This window comes from Ammospiza nelsoni, chromosome 2, assembly GCF_027579445.1.
Source record: "Ammospiza nelsoni isolate bAmmNel1 chromosome 2, bAmmNel1.pri, whole genome shotgun sequence".
Taxonomy (NCBI): Eukaryota; Metazoa; Chordata; class Aves; order Passeriformes; family Passerellidae; genus Ammospiza; species Ammospiza nelsoni.
Window position 1 is genome coordinate 52,031,275 of NC_080634.1, and position 19,849 is coordinate 52,051,123.

Below are 19,849 nucleotides of genomic sequence, written 5' to 3' on the forward strand. Positions count from 1 at the left end.
GAGTCAGCCCATGCCTCCCTCTTTTTATATTTTTTGTTGGCTGTTTCCCCATTCAGCCTCATGTCTTGGAAAAGGGCAGCCCTCTGGCTACAGACCTGCTTATGCTGATGCCACTGGGATCTGCCATCTCTGTTTTCCTGTAGCAAGGGGGTAATTTACTTGCAGTCTCTTCTGTGCAAAGAGACATCCCCAGTTTTCATCAAGCAGTAATTTGGAGGTGATTTGTTTCCAAGGACATGCAGAACATGTCCTTGCAGTGGATAATCTTCTCCTTGGCCACCTCCCCATGGAAATGATTGTGACTGCCATGTTATTAGCAGCCAGAATTCCTGTTGCTTTTCTGAACAAGCTTATTAATGTGTGTTCAGGCAGACAACTTGTGAGCAGGAAAGGAGAAGGGGAAGTGATGGTCCAGGGCTGGGCACCAACTCTTGCAGTTAACTTTTGTCCCAAGACACCACGTACAGCCAAACCCACTGAATTTATTTGCAGTGCTGTCTCTCACATGCAGAATCCAGCGCTCTCTACCAGCTACAGACACTGTGGTGGTAAATTCATTAGTGACTGCATGCCACAGACAGATTTTTACAGTAAAGAGAAGCAGCGGAAGTATCTGAGATTCTCAAGCACTGGGATTACACAGTGTTTTAAAATGGCTTTCTATTGTTTTGGCAGCTGAAACGTCTGCAAGTGAAAAGACTAGACACACTTCTCTTTAGTGCTTCCAATTATTTGGCTTAGGCTGGCTGCATCTGCCAGAGTGCTGGCTGACTGGCCCTCATAATGGACACTGTCAGGAAAAAAACTCTAATTCCTCTGGCTGTTCAGTGTTTTCCTCACTGTTTATTTCTCCCTCAGTCTGGAGAAGAGATACACAGTCATTTCCTGATTCACAGGGACTTTCATTATTCTGATGCATCTCAGATTTTTCGGAAGATTGCTTATGCTGGAAAGAAAAGAAGAAATCCCCTGGTTTCCTTCTTTCTCTATGAGTTCTTTACATAGAGCTTATGACCTACATGAAGGCAGCTTGTTTTTGCATGTACGTTTTATTGACTATTATGAAAAAGCACATAATCAGAAGCCACAGCAAGGAAGGGGAACTAGAGAGACACATATTCTCATGATCAAATACCACTTCTCCATGCTCAGAAGACTCATTTATATTGAGAATAAATGCATGAAATGGGCCAACATGTTTAAAGAAATCTAACAAAAATATGAGACAAAATATGTCTTCATGGTCTTTGTGTCCAGAAGCCTGTTTTTCTGTCTTCTTTCTGGTTGTGAGGCTGGTATGAAGATTTTATTTCCATTAAATTTGACACTGAAATGTTTAGATGATTCTAAAGACCTGTTAGTGAAAGATTTTGAGGGCAGAGGGGTTTTTTATATCTCAAAGCCTAGCAGAAAGAAACCTATCCAGTGTTAACATGCCAAAAATATTTACAGTATATTACTATATAACAATTTCTAATTATTTATAATAAGAGAAATATGTAGAAATATCAACTTACATTGATAGATGTGCAGAAAAGTCTCTCCTAGTTTACTTGTGAGGAGGGGTTCTGGCAAGTCCCTGAAGAATTGCTTGACCATGTCAGCCACATCATATGCTGACTGGTCCTCATAGCTGACGTTTTCTGGGGAGCTCTCGTTCATCTGGCGCAGGGCCTGGATTCGGGATTTCACTCCAGATTTCCGAAACAGACCCACCTACAAACATACCACATTGACTTGGGTAAAGGGGAAAGTGGCACTTGAAGAATATATATGTGGTATATACATTCATGTGTGGGACTTGGATCATGACCAAAGCTTGGGTTGCTTATTTCACTCTAGGCAAGGAGGACGAAAATGTGTAGATGCAATTGATGGTCCTACAAATCCTGCAGACAAGCACAGGCCCCCACAGGAGGATTGCAGGGGTTAATAATGCTGCTGCTCTCTTTCCCATTCTAGAGAGAGGGTTCAGACTGCCTTGTGGTTTCTCTGCTGCCTGAGAAGTTTAAGCAAGATGCTCTGCTGATATGAATCAGCCTGGCTTGCTTGGCTTGGGTGACTGACTGTTGATTTACTCCAGCTGAGAATCTGGCCCCTCATGTTTATTTGGGTATATATTTTGAAGACTAACAGGAAAATATTATGCTTAGCTAAGTAATAAATGCTGTGACAAAAGATTAGTACTTCCTAGTAGAGCTTTAAAATCAAGATTAAATGTGTTTTTTCCCTTTCATGCTCTCTGCTTCCAAGAGTTCTCCCAAATTCCACTGAAAAGTCCAGTTCGAGAGTGGGGGCCACAGAGGGATTACTTGTGCAGTGTCACTAAGATACATTTTTATCCTGTTTGCTTTCTGTTTTGAAAGGAAGTGGTAATTCTTCAAATGATGCCTTCAAGGCAGGGCTGCCCTTTCTTGTCCTTCTCCACCCGTGGAATTCCCCCCGGGGTGAATTCCTGCGCCTCAACCACATTATTTATTCCCAAGTGAGTTTACAGTGTTTCACTTGGGAAGTGTTAACACTGTTTTCCCTTCAGTTTTGCAGGGAAAAAGGTGAAACATTGAGAGAGACCTATGGGAAAGGCCCATTTCCAGTTGGGAATTATAGACCCTTTTTCCTCTGTGGTTGCTGTCTTGCTGGTGATTCGTGCAGCTTGCTGCATGGGACAGTCGATCAACAAACAGTAACGGTAAGGGAATAATGCCTTCAGCCTTCTTCCCCTTACTTCTGAGCACGAAGCAGCACAGAGTTCACAGAGGACCCTCCTCTCTCTAGAACAACTCCCATGCTCACCGGAGGGTATTTAGGACCTCGGTTAATGTGCACATTCATGACACTAATTACACAGATCACAGCTCTATGAGGGGCTATATTTATTTAATTACTTCTATGGAGAGGAACTGCTGCATCAGACTGGCTGTGAGGCAGCTCTTCTGTGTCTTCTTACTGATGAATTTAGTGTCACTTGAGAGCTAAATTTATGTACAGGAAGTAGAGAACTGGAGCTCTGTATTTATGATCCCAAGTGAAGCTCTGATCTTCTTCCTGACAAGAGCGTACAAGAAAGAACATCCAGCTCTTTTCATCTGGTTTTCCCTTTCCCTTTCTCTTCTTCTTTTTAAATGCCTTTTCCTCTTAGAAATGTGTGCTGAAGATGAAGAAGATAGACTAGCTAATTCTGCCCAAAAGATGGACTAGCTAATTCTGTCCAAAAAATAAGGTTTTGGCTTACAGTAGATAAATGTCAGACCACAGGCTCAGTTCTCTCCTTTTGATGGAAAGTGTTCCTGCTGGTATAAACAACCATTAAAAACTTCTAGATAAGTCTGATTTGAGAGGTCAGATGTCAAATCTCACCCATGCAATCTCCAGCTGCACATCATTCTACTGCTCTTGATCTCTGTTTAAAGACATTTATCCAAACTCCAATTTCCTTTTTTTTTATTAATGGAAAAAATTAATAATTAATCAAAAGAGTCTTCGCTCAATAGAGAAAGATGTTTTAGGCTTTGTTATGCATTATTACAGACTTGTTCTGTAAATAAAAAGGGACTAAAAATCCAGAGGTTAGTCTGCCCCAATCTCTTTACTATCTTCATGCTGCATGGATCATCTTCCCCATAAGCAGCTGTATGATGCATGACAGAAATAAAGATTCAGTTGGAAAAGGTAAAGCAGTTTCTCTTTCACAAAGTGAAACTGAATTACATATCCTACATATCCCCTGTGGGGCTTCTCATGCCAGTTTAGGGATTTCAGTGGCAGGAGCCAGACCCTGCAATGGTTTAGAGCAACCACAACTTTGCCAAGAGTGTGCAGTAGAAGCTCTGACACCTGTTCTGAACTCTAGCCCACCTTCTGCAGTGTGCAGGAGAGACACAGAAGCAAGATGCTGAGGTTACCCAGGTCTCTGTCCAGGCATTAGCAGACTTTGAATTAAATGGGAACAAAGGGAGTAACTGTAAAGCAGAGAAGCTGAACTGCCTGGAATGTTTTTGCCTAGAAAGGTTTTTGGTGAAAAGATATTTTAAAGGACACCAATTTGTAGTTCTCCTCCTTCTTTTTTTTTAAATCAGTATTTTCCCAATTTTACTCTAAGAAGAAACCACAGCTGAACTGACATTCACAGAGCTCTGCTGCTTCCCAGCCTGTAAACACAAATGGAGCAGATAGTTGTCTGAGGCTTCCAACACCTTTTAATTGCCTCAAGTCTCTCAAGAGCGTTTTCTTTCTCCTTTGTACTCCCTTTTACATTCTCCCCACTTAATCCTCTCACTTCTCTTTCTTCCTCTGGCTCTCTTCTTAGCTGGCAAGCCCATCCCTATCCATACATCTCCTGTTCCTCTTATTTGGGCGTCTCTTCCTCCAATCTCATCACTAATTCCAGGCTTGCTGCATCACTTTTCTTCCTACACTGGCTTTCCACAGCTTTTACACAGCTTAGTACACAAACCCAGATGAGCACTGTGGCAACCAGGCATGTTAGCTCCTGAATATATCACTTCTACTTGTCTCCATGTATCTTTCCCTTTCATCCTCTTAATAAATTTCTGACAAGCCTTCATCCCACCCCTCAGCTCCTGCACTACATATGGCTGGCAGAACTCATCTCAGCTCACTTTAACACTGTGAGTTAGATGTCAAGGTTTGACCACTACAGGGTCCCTTTACAGAGAGAACTGACAGGAAGGACCTCTGTCTTTCCCACTGGCTGCAAAGGGAAGTGGTTGTGATTCACTGGAACGCCTTTAATTTTCAATTTCAGTTTTGGGGAAGATGACTGTCACCCAACAGAAATCCTGAACAGCAAACAGAATGGTGATCAGAAAATGTGAAGATTCAAAACAGACTAATTCCACCCTCTTCATGTGCTCAGAAAGCAGCAAAGTCTGCAGAGCAAAGCACTGGTTGCTCCTTTTGAACTTACAAATATCTAAAGGCAGTTATGAAAGAGGTCATATCACATGAGGTCAGTAACAGTAGAGGACTGAACATAAACAGCCAGGGGGTTTCTCCCAGTCCTATGTTCATAAAAATATACATCCTTATCCTTAGGGGAAGAACAGTAAAAATATGATTAGTATGTCCCTCTGTAGCTAAAGGGAATAAAAAAAAATCTGAAATACTTTGAGCATGAGGGTCTCCCAGCTGGCTTGTTGTAGCTAAGAACACTATAAAAGGCAACGTACCATAATGGCTTTGGCATTGAACCCCTGCTGACCTAACTATCTGGATATATCTGACTCTGTCAACAGAATACTTGGAATATTTTGCTGAGTTTACTCTCTATTCTTGGACTTTTCTGTCTTTGCTAAGTAAATAAAACCTTTCGTACCATCTTGTGAAATTGTGAATGCAGTTAACCCTCAATGGCAACAGTCAAGCATAAGCAGTACAGATTTGTGTAGAAGTGGGGAGTCCTGATCCCTTTCCAGGTTTCGTTCAATATACATGAAGATCTCAAAATGTTCTTTGAAGTAGACTGTGGTATACAAATCAGCAGAACTGTTACAGCTACAAAATTTCAATAGATTAACTGGATACAAATCTCACAATGGAAAACTTTTAGTTTTGGCACCAACTATCAAATCACCAGAGGAGATTGAGGCCCAACATGAGAGATAATAATCTTCCAATAATCCTGGCACAAAAATGCTGACTGTTGCTTGCCTAAAGTGGCTTTTCAGAAAAAAAGAACAAGTCCATGGAGTAAAGCTCCTACCTGGTCTAGACAGTTGCTCTGTAGGTAGCGCAGGGCTTGCTGTATGCTCTGGGGAAGAGGCTGCCCCGTTCTCTGGACGTGAACTATCAGGGGCACACCAAAGACGTTCTTGTCCTTGTAGTCAGGGACTTTCATCCTCTTCATGAACTTTGGCACAGACCTGAAAATTAACACGAACAGGCTGCATGAAAAAATCAGGGTATTTACACACCTTCTGAATAACGCTACTGACAGAAATTGGTAAGCGGGGCCTTTTTAAATAAAGATGGTGAAATAATGTTTAATGCACAATACGCAGACACTTGAAAATTTGCATGATTGATTAATTTCTTAATGTCTATAAGTGGATGGCCTCTAAGGTATAGCATAACAATCAGCTTTAACAAGAACCTCTTGCTATGCAGGTGTCATCCAGCTGAAGCCAATAAGGTTTAAAGCATCTTTTAGGGACTCACAAGAATGGCAGAGCAAACCTGAGTGGAGAGGGTATCTGAGGGAAAAGGAGGTTCTAACATGCTGATGATCTTTGATCTTCTACCAGTTACATGATTTAGTATTTCTATTGACTAAAATTTTACAATAAGAAATGATGGTGGGAAATCCCTATGTGTCAGATTCCTCCCTTGTGTTATATGATTTATTCTAGTTGAGTAACTTAAGTGAAAGCTGGTGAGCTTGCTTTCTTCAAAAAATTGAGATGGAAACAAGAACCAACTGGATTCCCTTTTTGGGAGTCATGACTGCCATGGAATTAAAAAAAAAAAAAAAAAAAGATGAATATGACCTGAATGTGACTAAGAGTTGTGTCATCTGTGTGGGAAGAAGTAAAAACTCATTTTAAATTACCTACTGAAGAAGTACAGTGCGTAACTCTACAGCTATTTACAGTGCCTCTCTTAAAAATCCTTAGAGACTGATTATAAAAACTGAAGAAATATCTTTCAGGATGGAAATCTTGTAGTAACAGTAGCACCTAGAATTTGCTGTATTCTAGTCTGCTTAATTGAAGTTGGGTAAGGTGAGATTCATTTCAGTGCAGATGCCAGCTAGCCACAGGGAGTACTCCAAAGGAGAGCAGTGAAATGGGGATTAATTTTACTGAATTTTAGTTATTTTACAGAGATTTAGAAAGAGTCAGCTGTCTGGGCTACTTCTATACCCACTCTAGAGAGAGACACCTCTGGAAGGTGACCCAAACCTTCACCCTTCGATATAATGGGCTGCTTTGGGGTCACCTGTCTCTTTCCTCTGACCACAAGCAGCCAACCTGACTTTCTCAGATTAGATTTATAACAGATTACTCTTTTAACTTTTCCTAATGACTGATGTCAGTGAGGTGAATCTCACATGTATCAATTGTATCTGTTTTTCCATTTCTAAGGGAAAACTTGTCTTAACATAGCTCACAGATGAATTTAGCCAGATTTTGGAGAGGTCCTTTCAGCATGAAAATCACAATATAAATATCAAGTCATACTGTATCTGGACTGGGTGCCTCAGTGTATTAGGGAAAGATTCTGTCATCGTTTTGATTGTTTCTCAGATACTTTCCAACTCTTATCCATGCCCATTTCCATTTCTGGTGTACCTCAATCTGTGGGGCCCACCAGGGTTTGTGTACCATGAAACACGCAGGTTTCTATAGAGAAGGAGCCACAGAGTGAGCATTCACATCCATGTGTGCTTCCCTCCACTGCCTGAGTGACCAGGTAGCTGTCACAGCTGTCAGGGCTGCCAGCTCCCTCTAATACAGGTCCAGGCCTAGGCCAAAGCCTGCATCTTTGATTTCTAGAGAAAAGCCCCATAACTATTCTAACCCTTCTTTTAAAGCACAAACAAAGCAATAGCAAACACATGAAGCAGAAGCTGTTTCTTTTCGAATCACCAAATGAATACTGGGTAGGACTTACTGTAAACTTTTCCTACTTTATAGTCACTCTCTCCTATTCCTGTTTATTTTTCTGGAACTATAGCATTGTTCAAAAGGCCAGGGTTGTCTCTCTGTTAGAGCACAGGAATGAAGCCAGATTTCCAGGATCTATTTCTCACTCTGCCAACGAGCCATGAGGCAGCAATGGATTAAAAGGGACAGTTTCAAATACCACACTTGAAGTCAATGGTTCCTTCTAATTCCATTTATTTACCAACAGAGTAACAGAATTAGGAGAAGCTATTTTCTTCTAAAAAGTCTCCTTCCAGTTAGCAGTGGTACTCACCAGGTCCAGCCATGTTTGTTTGACATGGAGTACTTTTCCATGATGGCAGTGAGTCGAAGCAGAGAGAATTTTTGCAGTAGATTCAGCTGGGCTGCTGACTGGTTGCTGATGTGAAGCGATGCAATGGAGCGGCTCAGGCGATGAGAGATTTGGAAACTCTGCCATCGTAACTGCCTTTAGCAAAAGAAACGATAGAAAAATCAGAGAACTGCTTTGGCTGGGCAGAAAAGATGGTGTACTGTGAGATAGGGCTGGGCAATGTGTAAAACATACATAAACACACACATAAGTGATGGCTTGTGGTGTGAAAAGAAAGAAAATTTACCTTGGAGATAAATACAACAATTTAGTCAAATCTCTTTTAATTTCATAAATGCCCAAGTTTTGTTGTTTTAACATTAGAATCTCAAGTGGGTGTGGGTCCTGTCCATATACTTGGGGAAGCAGTGCTGCCTGCTATGGTCTTTAGCCCACGCACTTCCAACAGGATGTGGGAGATTCAGAGACAAATGTTCTTTGCCTGACTCAGAGCTGGTGTTTGATGCCTAGCCCCTCATCTCCCAGGGGACTGACCTGACCACTGAGGTATTTGGAGATGAGGTTCTCCAAACAGTTCTGTTATTAAATGCTGAAGGACTTTTTTGAAAAAGGATTAAACCCTGTGTCTCCTTAGCTGGAGCCAAAACCACCAAGCTATTGAACCATTCACATCTTTTTACTCCAATGCACTTTCTCTGTATACTGGATTCATCAGAAAAAAAACCCCTAATCTTATTTTCATATTTCACTAAATATAAGTTCTGACTCAAATCCTAAAAACTTTGTCACTGCTCATTTACTAAATAGTTTCCTCCAGTCCACTTTCACTTTTGTGGTGGTAGTGAGCAAGCACAGGCAGCAGCAAACCATGGCATGGCAGAGTCCTCTGTGAGGGTGCAACAAGACTGACAGCAGATCAGAAGATACCAGTATTATCAGAAATACCAGTGTCAGAAAATACTAGATATGTTCTCTCTGCTTTGGTACTTTCAAAGCCACCCAACATGCAACAGTTTAGACCCATAAAAGCTTTTGCCCAGGAGCATTGGTACTTGGCTCAACAGGAGCTCATCACTCTGACTTAAAACATGTCTGTAAACTATCAACAAAATTCCACTTTTCACATTATTAAGAAGTCAGTCATTCACCATCATTTCATCCCACCCATGTAAGGGGCTGGGGCAGAGTAGGGAGGTTCTCTTTGAGCACAAAGGGGCACATTTTTAAAGCAGATCAGTTCATTAAAAAATGCATAAAGCTACAGATTCATAAAGACCTGGGTGCATAACTTGGAAGCCAAATTACAAATGCATCCTACAACATATACAGGGTATATGTAATCAATGGATCAAGGGATAAAAAAATGCCTTAGTTTGCTCTATTAAATGAATTCTGCATTGATTCCATGTAAAAATATCCACAGCAGGATGTCCTTTCCCTGAAAATCCCACCTTTCACTGGGAAGTCCCCATCTCCATACAGGATGAACACTACTGTAATGGTACCCTGGGCCTTCTGACTCCCAAGCTGAGAACCTCTGCTTCATTACATTGTATTTCACAGTCTATGGATTTGTATACAAAATTTCGCTACTTACCTGCTTGGCCTTGTGAGTGATGCTCCCACCCCAGAGTCCCTCCTGTCCCTAACACCAGTGGCTTCAGATTCATTCAGGGATGTTCCATCTCTGTCCATGTCGCTCGGGGTGGTCCGGCCATCAGACACAGAGTTTCCTTCAAAATCAAGAGTGATTTGTGTGGGCGACTGGAAAGGCAATGATGGGGATTCCCTGACTGACACGTCACCAACCGGCAGACCTGGCAACACCTTCTTTGACCAGCCATCTACCACCTCCTGCAGTCCATTGACATGTTGCAAAATGTCATCTAACTGAGGAAAAAGGACATCCTTCTCTATGTCCAGGAGGTCCCCAGTGCTAGCATACAAGTGGGAACCTGGCACATTGTCATAAATACTAATTCTGCTCTCTTTAGGACAGCAAGCCATCAGGCCAGATTCCTTTGGAGTAGAGCAGTTCTGCTTTCCCAAAGAGATGCTGCCTGTCCTCCAGTTTACACTGTTACTGTTGTCTGTAGGTGAGAGGCTTTCGATGGAGAGTGCCTTTGGGAATGTCCCTGGTTTGTGATCCTTGGGAATGTGCACAACCAAGTTCTCTTGGGAATGAAATTCATTTTTGCGGTTTTGGTCCACCACTTGCCGTAAGGCTGTTCCTGCCAGAACATCCAGGTCCTCCAGGTACATCCCACCTCTCTTGTTTGCTTCATGGCACTTGCGTTCCTTCAAACACGGTGTGCTCACCCCACTGCTGCTGTTTTCGGACTGGCTGCTGTCACTGCTGGATTTGACAGAAGAGGGAAGCCCTCTTTTGACTGAATCTTGCCCCAAATTCTGGAGATCGCCATTGACTATCTGCATACAGTGCATGTCTTTCAAGGATTTTGGCTCAAATTGGAGAACTGGTCCACTGATCTCTAAAGGACCTGTTCTTCCTGAGCCTTTTAGCTTTCCGTGCACAGCTTTTGCTTTCAGCGTCTCCATGCGTTTTAGAAAGGTTTTTGCTCTGGCTCGTGTTGGATTTTCATTCTTCAGGCCGTCCCTGGGGGACGGGGCGGTGTTTATTGCAGTGGAGTCCTGCAGCAGGGTGCTCTCCACATCGTGGTGGGCAGAGCAGTCACAGGCCTCCCTGGCAGCGCTGGTGGTGCCAGACTGGCTCCTGCTGTCACTGCCCCCACTGCTCTCGCTGTGAATCGATGAGAGCTCAGGCTCGCTCAGATCTGTAAGGACGCTCTCACTGCTTGTCGTGTTTTTCATTTTAATGTCCCCAGAAGAGCCATGTCTGTCAGACCGGTGAAGCAGAGCGTCAATGTCGTCCACCCGAGACCATCGTTTGCTGGTTCTTTGGAAAGTCCATTTATTACTGATAGCACAGAGATCTTCTTCATCTGAATCTTCACTCTGGAAAAAAAGCAAGTGGCACATGTTAAAATTGTGTGCTTTAACTTGATATTTGAATTAATGAGATTGGGCTGCTCTAGGTGAGCAACAGGCAACAAAGTCTCTCTGAGCCAAGTTTATGGAAGGCTGGTCATCAGTCCTTTCATAACACCCTCTTTCATTCAATTGTAAAGACTGCAAATATCTTAAAAAGAAAGAAATAAAAGCCTGCTCCGTGTTAGGAGTCCCACTGATACCTCTTGGCTTCCATGGACTGCCTGTGCACTGAGTTCTGTAGGGCTGATGCTCACAGTGACTGTTTAGAAAAAAAACCTTTTGAAAGGCCAAAGTAAAAGAATCCTAATTTGCAGGGATGGTGTTAAGATACACATGGTAAAGACAGGGAATGGCTGGGTACTACAGCAGTGTGAGCTATTTAAAAATCCAAGACAGCAAATATCTGGTGCTGCACGTAGTTTGCAGTGAAAACTAAATACACATCTATAAACTTCATGAGCCAGATGCATCTAACAAGATTTATGTTTCAGGACTATAACAACAGATAAATAATAATGATGCTTAAAAAGCAATAAAAATATTTGGCAGTATTGCTTAGGGTGTGTCTGAGTGCAGGCAAAGGAAGGCAGAGAAGGCAGCCATGGGGTGTGGGCAGGAGGAGCAGCCAGGCTCAGGCTGGGATGGGGCAGCATCTGCAGCTGAGGTGAGCTTTCCTATAGTGGGCAACCATTGTCTTCACTGCTGTCATCAGTAGAGGCACCCCAAACTTGATGACCTGCAGCCTGCCCCCCTGTCTCTAGCTTCCTTCAACCTCTTCCAAGGCAGCAGCACCCCACACCCTTTCTGGTCTCATTATGTTTAGGTAGCTCCAGGAGCTACTCTGCAATGCAGAAAACGTGTGCCTTGAAAAAAAATTTAGATAAAAAACCTCACCCTATGACATTCTTCTCATCCGTTTGCTCAAACAAAAAAGATACATCTTCAGCATGAAGCCCATGGTTGCTAATGAGTACCCTTTTCCTGACTTTGAACTGGACTCATACTGCATTATTCTTGTGCATTTTTTTTAAAGCAGAACAAACTAACTTCACCTACATGACATTCAAACAGCTCTTCACATTCTTGGAAGCAGTATGAAGGCAGTAAAATATGACAGGCTGTCAGACTAAAATGAGGTGCTAAACCAGAAAGACTATTTTGGGACTGGAAAAATTCTCATTTTAAAAGTCTATTATTAGAAGTATTTTTATATGAAGTTTTGATGGTAAAGTTATCTCCAATCTTTGACTAGATCTTTGCTGGCCTGTCTAATTGAAAAATGTAGACCAAACTTTACAAGAGCACCCAAAACCTTAAATAACATGAAACCTCAAAAGCTAGAGATTGGGATCAGTAGCGTGCCAGGTCTCACTGAAGCCATAAACTTTTGCCAGTTTATCACTCCAAGTCAGCCAGATGTTTTAGATTGTGTCCAAACCATAAAATAAAATGTAGCTGTGAAATTTTGGGTTTAGGCATTCCTCTTTCTTTTGTTAACATTGAGGTGTGCAGTGTTCCTGTGAGTTTACAGAAATGAATGGAGATCCTCATTCTGTGGCTTGTTAAAGAGAAAAATTGAGCACCTAGTGAAATATGAGGGAGAGGGCTAGAAAAGGCAAATACTGCTTTGGCCATTTTGTCTGCAGGAAAGAAATTGCACATCAGACAGTTCTACCTTTGTTTTAACTCCACAGCTTGCTGTATGCATATATGGACCAAAGGACTGCATAGCCTCAGGAACTTAAAAATCCATTTATTGTGGTCTTAGTAGTGCCACAAAGTGGATATTTTAAAAACCACAAGGGTACGTACTTTTAAATATTTAGCAGTGGTAATTATATCTACAAAGCATACCACTGCTGAAGCGTTGGTGGCACCAGCCAGCAGAATAAACATATTTTTAAAATTTGTTCTACATTGCAATATGCCAAAGGGACCTTAAAGAAGATTCTTGGCTGACACAAATCCCTGTAGCTGCACTGACATTACTGTATGAGCTGACAGGATTTAGCCTGTGTTTTCTACAAGCTGGAATCGATTAAAGTAGCCAAAGTATTAGAGACATTGCAAAAAACATCAAGAAGAAAGCATAGAGCAGAAGACAGAAATAAAAATAAATTCAGTGGTAAATATACTTTAAATCAAAAATTTGTGGAGTTTTTATTTTGTGGGGCTTTTTTTGTGTTTTTGTTTGGTTTATTTGAGGATTTTTTTTTTACAAAGCAGAGATGAACAGAAATGGATATTGGTAGTAAACAAGTTTTTGCTCTAACCGCAGAAAAGACAGGATTACATTCTGCCCAAGAATCACTTAGAAAATACTTAGAGGCCTTTCAGCGTCAAAATTTGCAGCTCAATTAAATAAAGGCTTAGTTTTGGGTTCTTTTTAATTGATAAAGAAACATGCTTGTGTTTCATCAGAAGCAAAATCAGGCAAATATGAAATGAAATATCTGGATTCTGAGATACTGCCATGGTGACTCACTATGAATTCAGCTGCACTGTGAGTCCTATGACATACTGTGCTTTTCTTTTGATGAAATCAATAGAAATTCTGGAAGCCACAAACATCCTGAATGACCCACTGTTCTTGTCAGATATCTGAGTGTCCTGACAAACGAAACTTTCCAAAAAAAATGTTGAGAGCACTTAGCCCACCCACGTGTCACCAGCTAGGGGTACAGCAGATCAAGAGAAGGTCTGAAAGCAATGATTCATCTGACACAGGCAGAGCAGACATTTTGGAGCAGTGACTGTATATTCTACTGACCTGGGGTGAAATCAAGTGCACTGCTTTGGAGCATATTCAAAAGTCCAGTTAATACCATTATGTTTGGGAAGATGAGAAGGGACAAGTTTCTTGAGGAGTGATTGGTAACATTTGCCAAAGAGAAAGAGGTTTTGATTCACAGATTTGTCACAGCTGATTTAAAATAGTGCAGCTTTTTGACTGAGGGTGTACTTGCCTGAAATACAGAGGCATGCTAACAAAAGGCAAGTAGTGGATTTATTCGCGGTGGAATTCTGCCACATTTTTCCAGCTGGGGGCAGGACTTCTCATAAATCGACAGCTGCAGAAGGCAGTTAATCCAAAGGCTAATCTCTGTCTGTCCAAATTGCTTACAGACATATTTGCAACACATATATGAGCATTTCTGTTTGCATCTTGATGAAGCCAAGGGAAGACAGCAGCCCATAGTGGGAATGGTCTGGGTGGGAGAGTGGGCAGTAGGGAACGCTCCTGCTGGGCTGTCTTTCACAGGAACCTCGCCTGGCAGCTTGCTTGGCCATATTTTGGTGAATCACTCAAGCAGCTCTGCTAGTCCTGTGCATACCTGTTATGCTGAAGCTCCAAAGCTGGCTGACTTTGCATTTCATTATCTACAGCCAAAGATTTATTTAGTTTGGTGATCAATTTCAGACCCAGATTCTGGCTTTTACACTTGCATTTACATTTCCTCCTGTCAGCAGGCTCTCCCTCCTCTTCTCTCACCCACATTCTCTTCTACTTTCAGTTGCTCTGTATCTCTGGACTAAAATCTCCTCCAACTCCTCCTTGTCTACATTTTTCTGTGCTCAGCTTCTCTGTGGCCTTGTGCAGGTATGGACTCAACTAGCTTCTGTACCCTTGAAAGAGTACAAAGAAGTGCCATGTCTCTTCCACCACAAATTAGTGGTCATCTGCAAGGAGAGCAGCTGAGGACTTCAGTCCATTCAGAACAGGGAGGAGTGGCAGCAAAAAATTAATGAAAAACAAACATAACAAAAAAAAAATCCTCCCTTTTTAACACAACATAAAACCCAAGACAAAAACACCCCAAAACCATACACAGTGAAGTCCCTGCAGCTCTAGGGAATGGACAAAATAGAAGCTTAAGAGGCTAGTACACAAAGGAATAAGCAGATATGTGCCAAAGTGGGATATCTGGACATTAAAACCATCCTCTGTTCATGTTCCCTCAAACACTGAATAGAGTATGATGAGACTGAATTTGCAAAGACATCAAAAATTCAGCTCTTGGAGTCAGTTTTTAAAGAGCACTACAAAAACACTCTAGGAAGGAAAAACAGGAACCAAGATTTTTCAGAGCTGACAACTAGCATTGAACAACACTCAAGGACTTTGGGGAATTTGTGACCAGAAAACCAAACGTTCAACAGTTAATGCTGGGCATGTTACAAAACTCAAAATCAACAGGTTGTTTCTGCAGCCCTCATTGAAGCCCTTTATGCTCAGATAATTCCCAGGTTACACAGGAGCTTGTAAGGATGACAGAGTTTATTTTCATATTCTTAACTGGGAAGAAGTCAGTACAAGAAACAAAGAAAAGCTGTTGTTTTCATCTGAGCAGCTTCCATTTTTTCTGAGCAGGATTTTCCACTGTGTACTCATATGGCATTGACAAACAAGCCAGTCTAATGAAGCTTTCCTGTCTTTTCACCCACTAACTTTAACTGCACACATGTAAAGTTTAAGTACTGTGTGAGCCCTTCTAACACACATAGTATTTACTCACATTTTCTATTCTATTCATGATTTCAAGATTCAGCAATTCACATTATTATGCCTCCAGATAATGCTGACGTGCATGTTCAAAGTAAAATAAACTTAACTTACTTTTAAGAGCATTTTACTAGATTAAAGGCTGGATTGGGATGGTCTTATCACAAAAGCCAGGGTATATTTGATGAAGTTCCCTTACCTTTTTTCTTTGGAAGTTCACATCGAGTTTCATTGAGGCGCACTTGTTCAGTGTGTTCAGTCGTCTACAGGGCAAAGCAAATTCAAAAGATTAGAAGCCTCTGACTAAAGGGCATGATTTTTTGCAAGTTCAAAACATGCTCTCTTATCTCACTGTAGGGTGCCAACCACATATAACAGCTTCAGAAAGGATAGTGGTCACCTATTCCAGCTACATGACCACTACATGAAAGGGGACCCTTAGTTTCACTTTACTTGACAGCCAGGTTTGATAGATTGCTTTTTAAATTCATCGACATTTCCACACTTAGCACAGGAAACAACTCTAAACAAACACCTGTGATAGCTGGGGAAATGACAAGAGAAGGAGGCGAGTTGCCTTATGCAAAGGCATCAAAAATGACTGTAACATAATTGGTCTAAAATGGGAATTTCAAAACACTAGTGAAAGACCAAACAAAAAATCAGCTGCAGTTCCTCACTTCTGACAGTTGGTACTTCTTTAAAAAAGTTGACATAAAGAACTTCTAGCTGCTACTTAAAAGTTTCTCCAAAGCCAAAAGTTTCTTTTCTCCTATCTGTGGATCTTACACACAGGTTAACACACCCAACATGTAAAAATCAAACATTTTAAAATAAATATTTTTAGCTATTTTTGACCATGTTCATATTGATGTTACCAGAGTCTCTGTAAGGCTTCTGCTCCTTAAATCCAAGGCTACCCTGTGATGACAGTGAGTTGAAATGACAATCTCTGTGTGTGTATGTGTGTGTGTGTGTGTGTGTGTGTGTGTGTGTGTCTTTGTGCAAGGACAGCCAGAGGACAAGTAAACATGCTCTTTCAATAGAGAACCTCCTGTGGTAATGATAATTGATTTGGTTTTATTTATACTCAAAGATCCTGATTTATGAAACCATCCGAATTCTAAAAGCAGAGGCTGAAAGTTAAATATGTTCAACTTTGAAAATTTTCCACATCTAGGACTGAATTTCAAAATAAAGGGAGGCAGAGTAAGAGCCACATGCCCACAGCACTCCTCTATTGGCTGCTTACATCTCCTGTGTCTTTATAGGAAGACCTGACTCTGTTGCTTTTGGGTTGCAGTGAGACGCCTCTAATTTCCAGAACTTAACATTTGAAATGCATGTGATAAGTTACAAGGACACATGAAAAAACTATCAGATCAATAATATAATCTCTCACATAACATAAGAAGATTATGGCATTAACATATTCCTCTGCAGAACTTCTAATATTAGAATACCTTTCAGATTGCTACCACTAACAAAGAACTGACCCACCAAATGTGGATCTTCCTTTAAAAAAAAATTCCCTCTGAAAATATCACCTGCTCATTTGTAGATCAAATATTCCTCCCTAACTGAAGCCAATAAATCTGTTATGCCGCATCAGAAAAGTCCTGTGCTCGTGGTATTAATTTGGGTTTAATGTATGCACAAGCACACCCTGCATGCATGATAGCAATGTTGAAATAAATTCCAGGGTTTGTGGCTGTGTAGCTATATCTGCAGCCTTCTGCCCACAAATCTTCTTCTGGGATTACATCTATTATTGCAAAACTCCTCTTTTGCCCAAACACAGAATTTCTCAACCCAAAGTGGCATTTTCTTGGGGCCCTGGGGTTGAATAATGTTCAGTGCTTCATTTGAGCACAAAATGTTTAAATGTGTGTATTGATATCAATTTCAAGTATGCAGAGGCACATTTTCAAAAGACTCCAGCCCAGCTTTCTGTCTTGGGGACAGCTTCCTCTTAGTGCTGAATATTGTCTAATATTGGAGTTCCTGCACCTCTTTGTCAGCTGGCATGTGCTGAAGGGAAAAGTCTAGCTCCATTTCCACACTAGCTCCACCAAAACCAAAACTACTTTTTACTGGGCGCCAAGGACTTCAACCCCAGGTTTTAAATTCACCCCTCTGCAAAACATTGTTATGTTTTCTGGGGCTCTTCCAGGGCTGTGGAAAGATTTGCCAGGGAAATTACAGAACTAATGATCATATTTGTGAGTTTGTCTGGTACTAACAGCTCAAATCAAAATCAGTCTTTTTCAGCTTCTTTCGCCTTGTTGATGTGCCAGTGGTGGCAGAAAATTTTTTCAATCAGTTTAAAGTTGTCAGATGACTGACAGTCAACTCCTCAGCAAGTTATTTGAAAATAAAAAACCCCCAGAAGTTTCTGGCTACAAAGGCTGTCACCAATGTTCCAGCTGAAGTGAGAGGAGCACTGCACTTTTATGCCACTGCTTAAAAAACATGGGAAAAGAATGCTGTTTGTAATGTTAACAAAACACAAAGTCTGGAATTGAGAAAAGGCAGGGAAAAACACATTAAATAAACACAAGAAAGATGGCTATATAAAAGCCAAATAATTTAGGATGCATTTGAAAGTATCTGTAAATTTCTGCATTGTTCAGGGAAAGACTGGAAAACATGTATTACAGCATTTCAGTGATGTTAATTTTATTTTCTCCAGAGCATCAAAGATGCCTTAAGACTTTGAAATAATTCTTAAAAAGCCAGCAGTGATATTCAGGTACCCAAACAAATGTTTCTGGTGCTATTTTAGATCCCCTGGAGTATCAAGCCTGGCCTTCAGCTGCTGCAGGTATCTCTGTCCAGCCAACACATGGATAAGTCTGGGCTCTGTGAGGAGATTTAAGACGGCCACAGACACAAGTCCTTAGGGCTCTGAATCCCAACCCCAGTGCTGTAATTGCTAACTCTTATGATAGAAGTTTTTCAGAAGCAGGAAATCTCCAGTTTTTTGCATTCTTTACAGCACTGAGCAGTGTTTACAAATAAATACAAGCTTGTAGCTATGCAGGCTCAGCCAGCTGGAAAACCTTGTGGGGGACCTGTTGTCCTGCTTTAGGAGAAATCCAAGTAAGAGGGAGCAATCCAAGTGATAGGGAGACAGCTCTGAAGTGAGTTTGAGTTCCAGGTGGATCTCTGGACCTGTTCTGCAGCTGCTTTCAAGCAGGTGCTTTGGAATGCAGCCAGGGCCACAGGAGAGGCATCATGGGGAGGACAAGCATGGACAGTACAGTGTCTCCTGCATCAGCAGATCCACAAATGCCCTCTCTTATGGATTTTGTCCAGGAAAACACACTCTGTTGTTCTGTAAATGCCCCTCTGAGGGAACCACAACAGTATTTATTTGTTTTATTGTTATTCCTAGCCAAGTTTAGGTGCTGAGTACACATGTCCATGCCTGGCTTCTTCTGGTGCTGTCAGCTTTGGGAAGAGGACATCAAGCGCTTAATGCTGAGCTTTGCTGAGGTCTTAACACTGAATAAGAGTCCTCCCAGCACCATTAGGGCTGGTGTGCAAGGCTGGCACTGGCATGTCCCTGCTCTACCAGTTTTGTGCATAAAGAGAATATTCTGTTTTCCAGTCCTATCACCTTTTTATCATGGCTGCCACTGACGGAGTCACCTTGTAGGCTCCAGGCTCACATGAGATGAGCAATCTCTCCTGGAAGTCAAGGGGAGCCACCCTGCTGCCTCCAGAGCGGGGCTTTCTGTCCTGCATGGGGAGAGTCAGGCTTAACCACCCCCAGCACCTAGAGCAAGATAACCCAGCAGGTGGTACTGACTGCACATCCATCATTTCAGAACTCTGGTGGGAGGATGTCCCATCCCATACAGCAACCTTCCCTTTGTTTATAATCTATCTAAGAGACAACAGCTATGGAAAAATAAAATGCTAAGGGAAAAAAGACTGCTTGGCACAGCTCAAATTTTAAGAGCTTGATTTGGCGAACTATGTATCAGACTGTGATATACTTGTTCTTCATGTTCTTAGTCACTGTATTTACGTGAATACAAAAAGTACAACATGGCTTGGCTTCTCCTTCTCACCCTCTTATCACAGCAGCCACAAGAGTTCCCAGAGCAGAGTTGGTTGCTGCTATTTTGGATGCGACACAGCTATAAAATTTTCATGCTCAATTATTGTTTTGGCAGGATGACAGCGTTTGCCTGCAGATTGCCTGGCAATTCTCTATTGTTCATTACTCAATAAAATCTGAGAGGAATCTCTTGATAGATACGCCTCTAACCCAAAGGCCTCAAATTTGGTTTTTACTCTGCCAGATTTTCAAATTATATTGTAAACAGCAGGAATGTTAGAATATCT

General features: G+C 41.6%; 1 protein-coding gene across 8 annotated transcripts in view; it reads right to left on the reverse strand.

Annotated features, from left to right (window-relative positions):
- Window positions 1-19,849, reverse strand: part of STARD13 (StAR related lipid transfer domain containing 13) — a 285,609-nt gene that overhangs the window by 12,315 nt on the left and 253,445 nt on the right. For all 8 annotated transcript variants that reach the window (XM_059467184.1, XM_059467182.1, XM_059467185.1 and 5 more), the window contains 5 exons: window positions 15,693-15,756; window positions 9,575-10,953; window positions 7,939-8,112; window positions 5,723-5,882; window positions 1,518-1,716 (listed from right to left, as the gene is read on the reverse strand). In XM_059467184.1, the coding sequence (XP_059323167.1) occupies window positions 1,518-1,716; window positions 5,723-5,882; window positions 7,939-8,112; window positions 9,575-10,953; window positions 15,693-15,756 (1,976 nt within the window). The remainder of the gene's footprint in view (window positions 1-1,517; window positions 1,717-5,722; window positions 5,883-7,938; window positions 8,113-9,574; window positions 10,954-15,692; window positions 15,757-19,849) is intronic.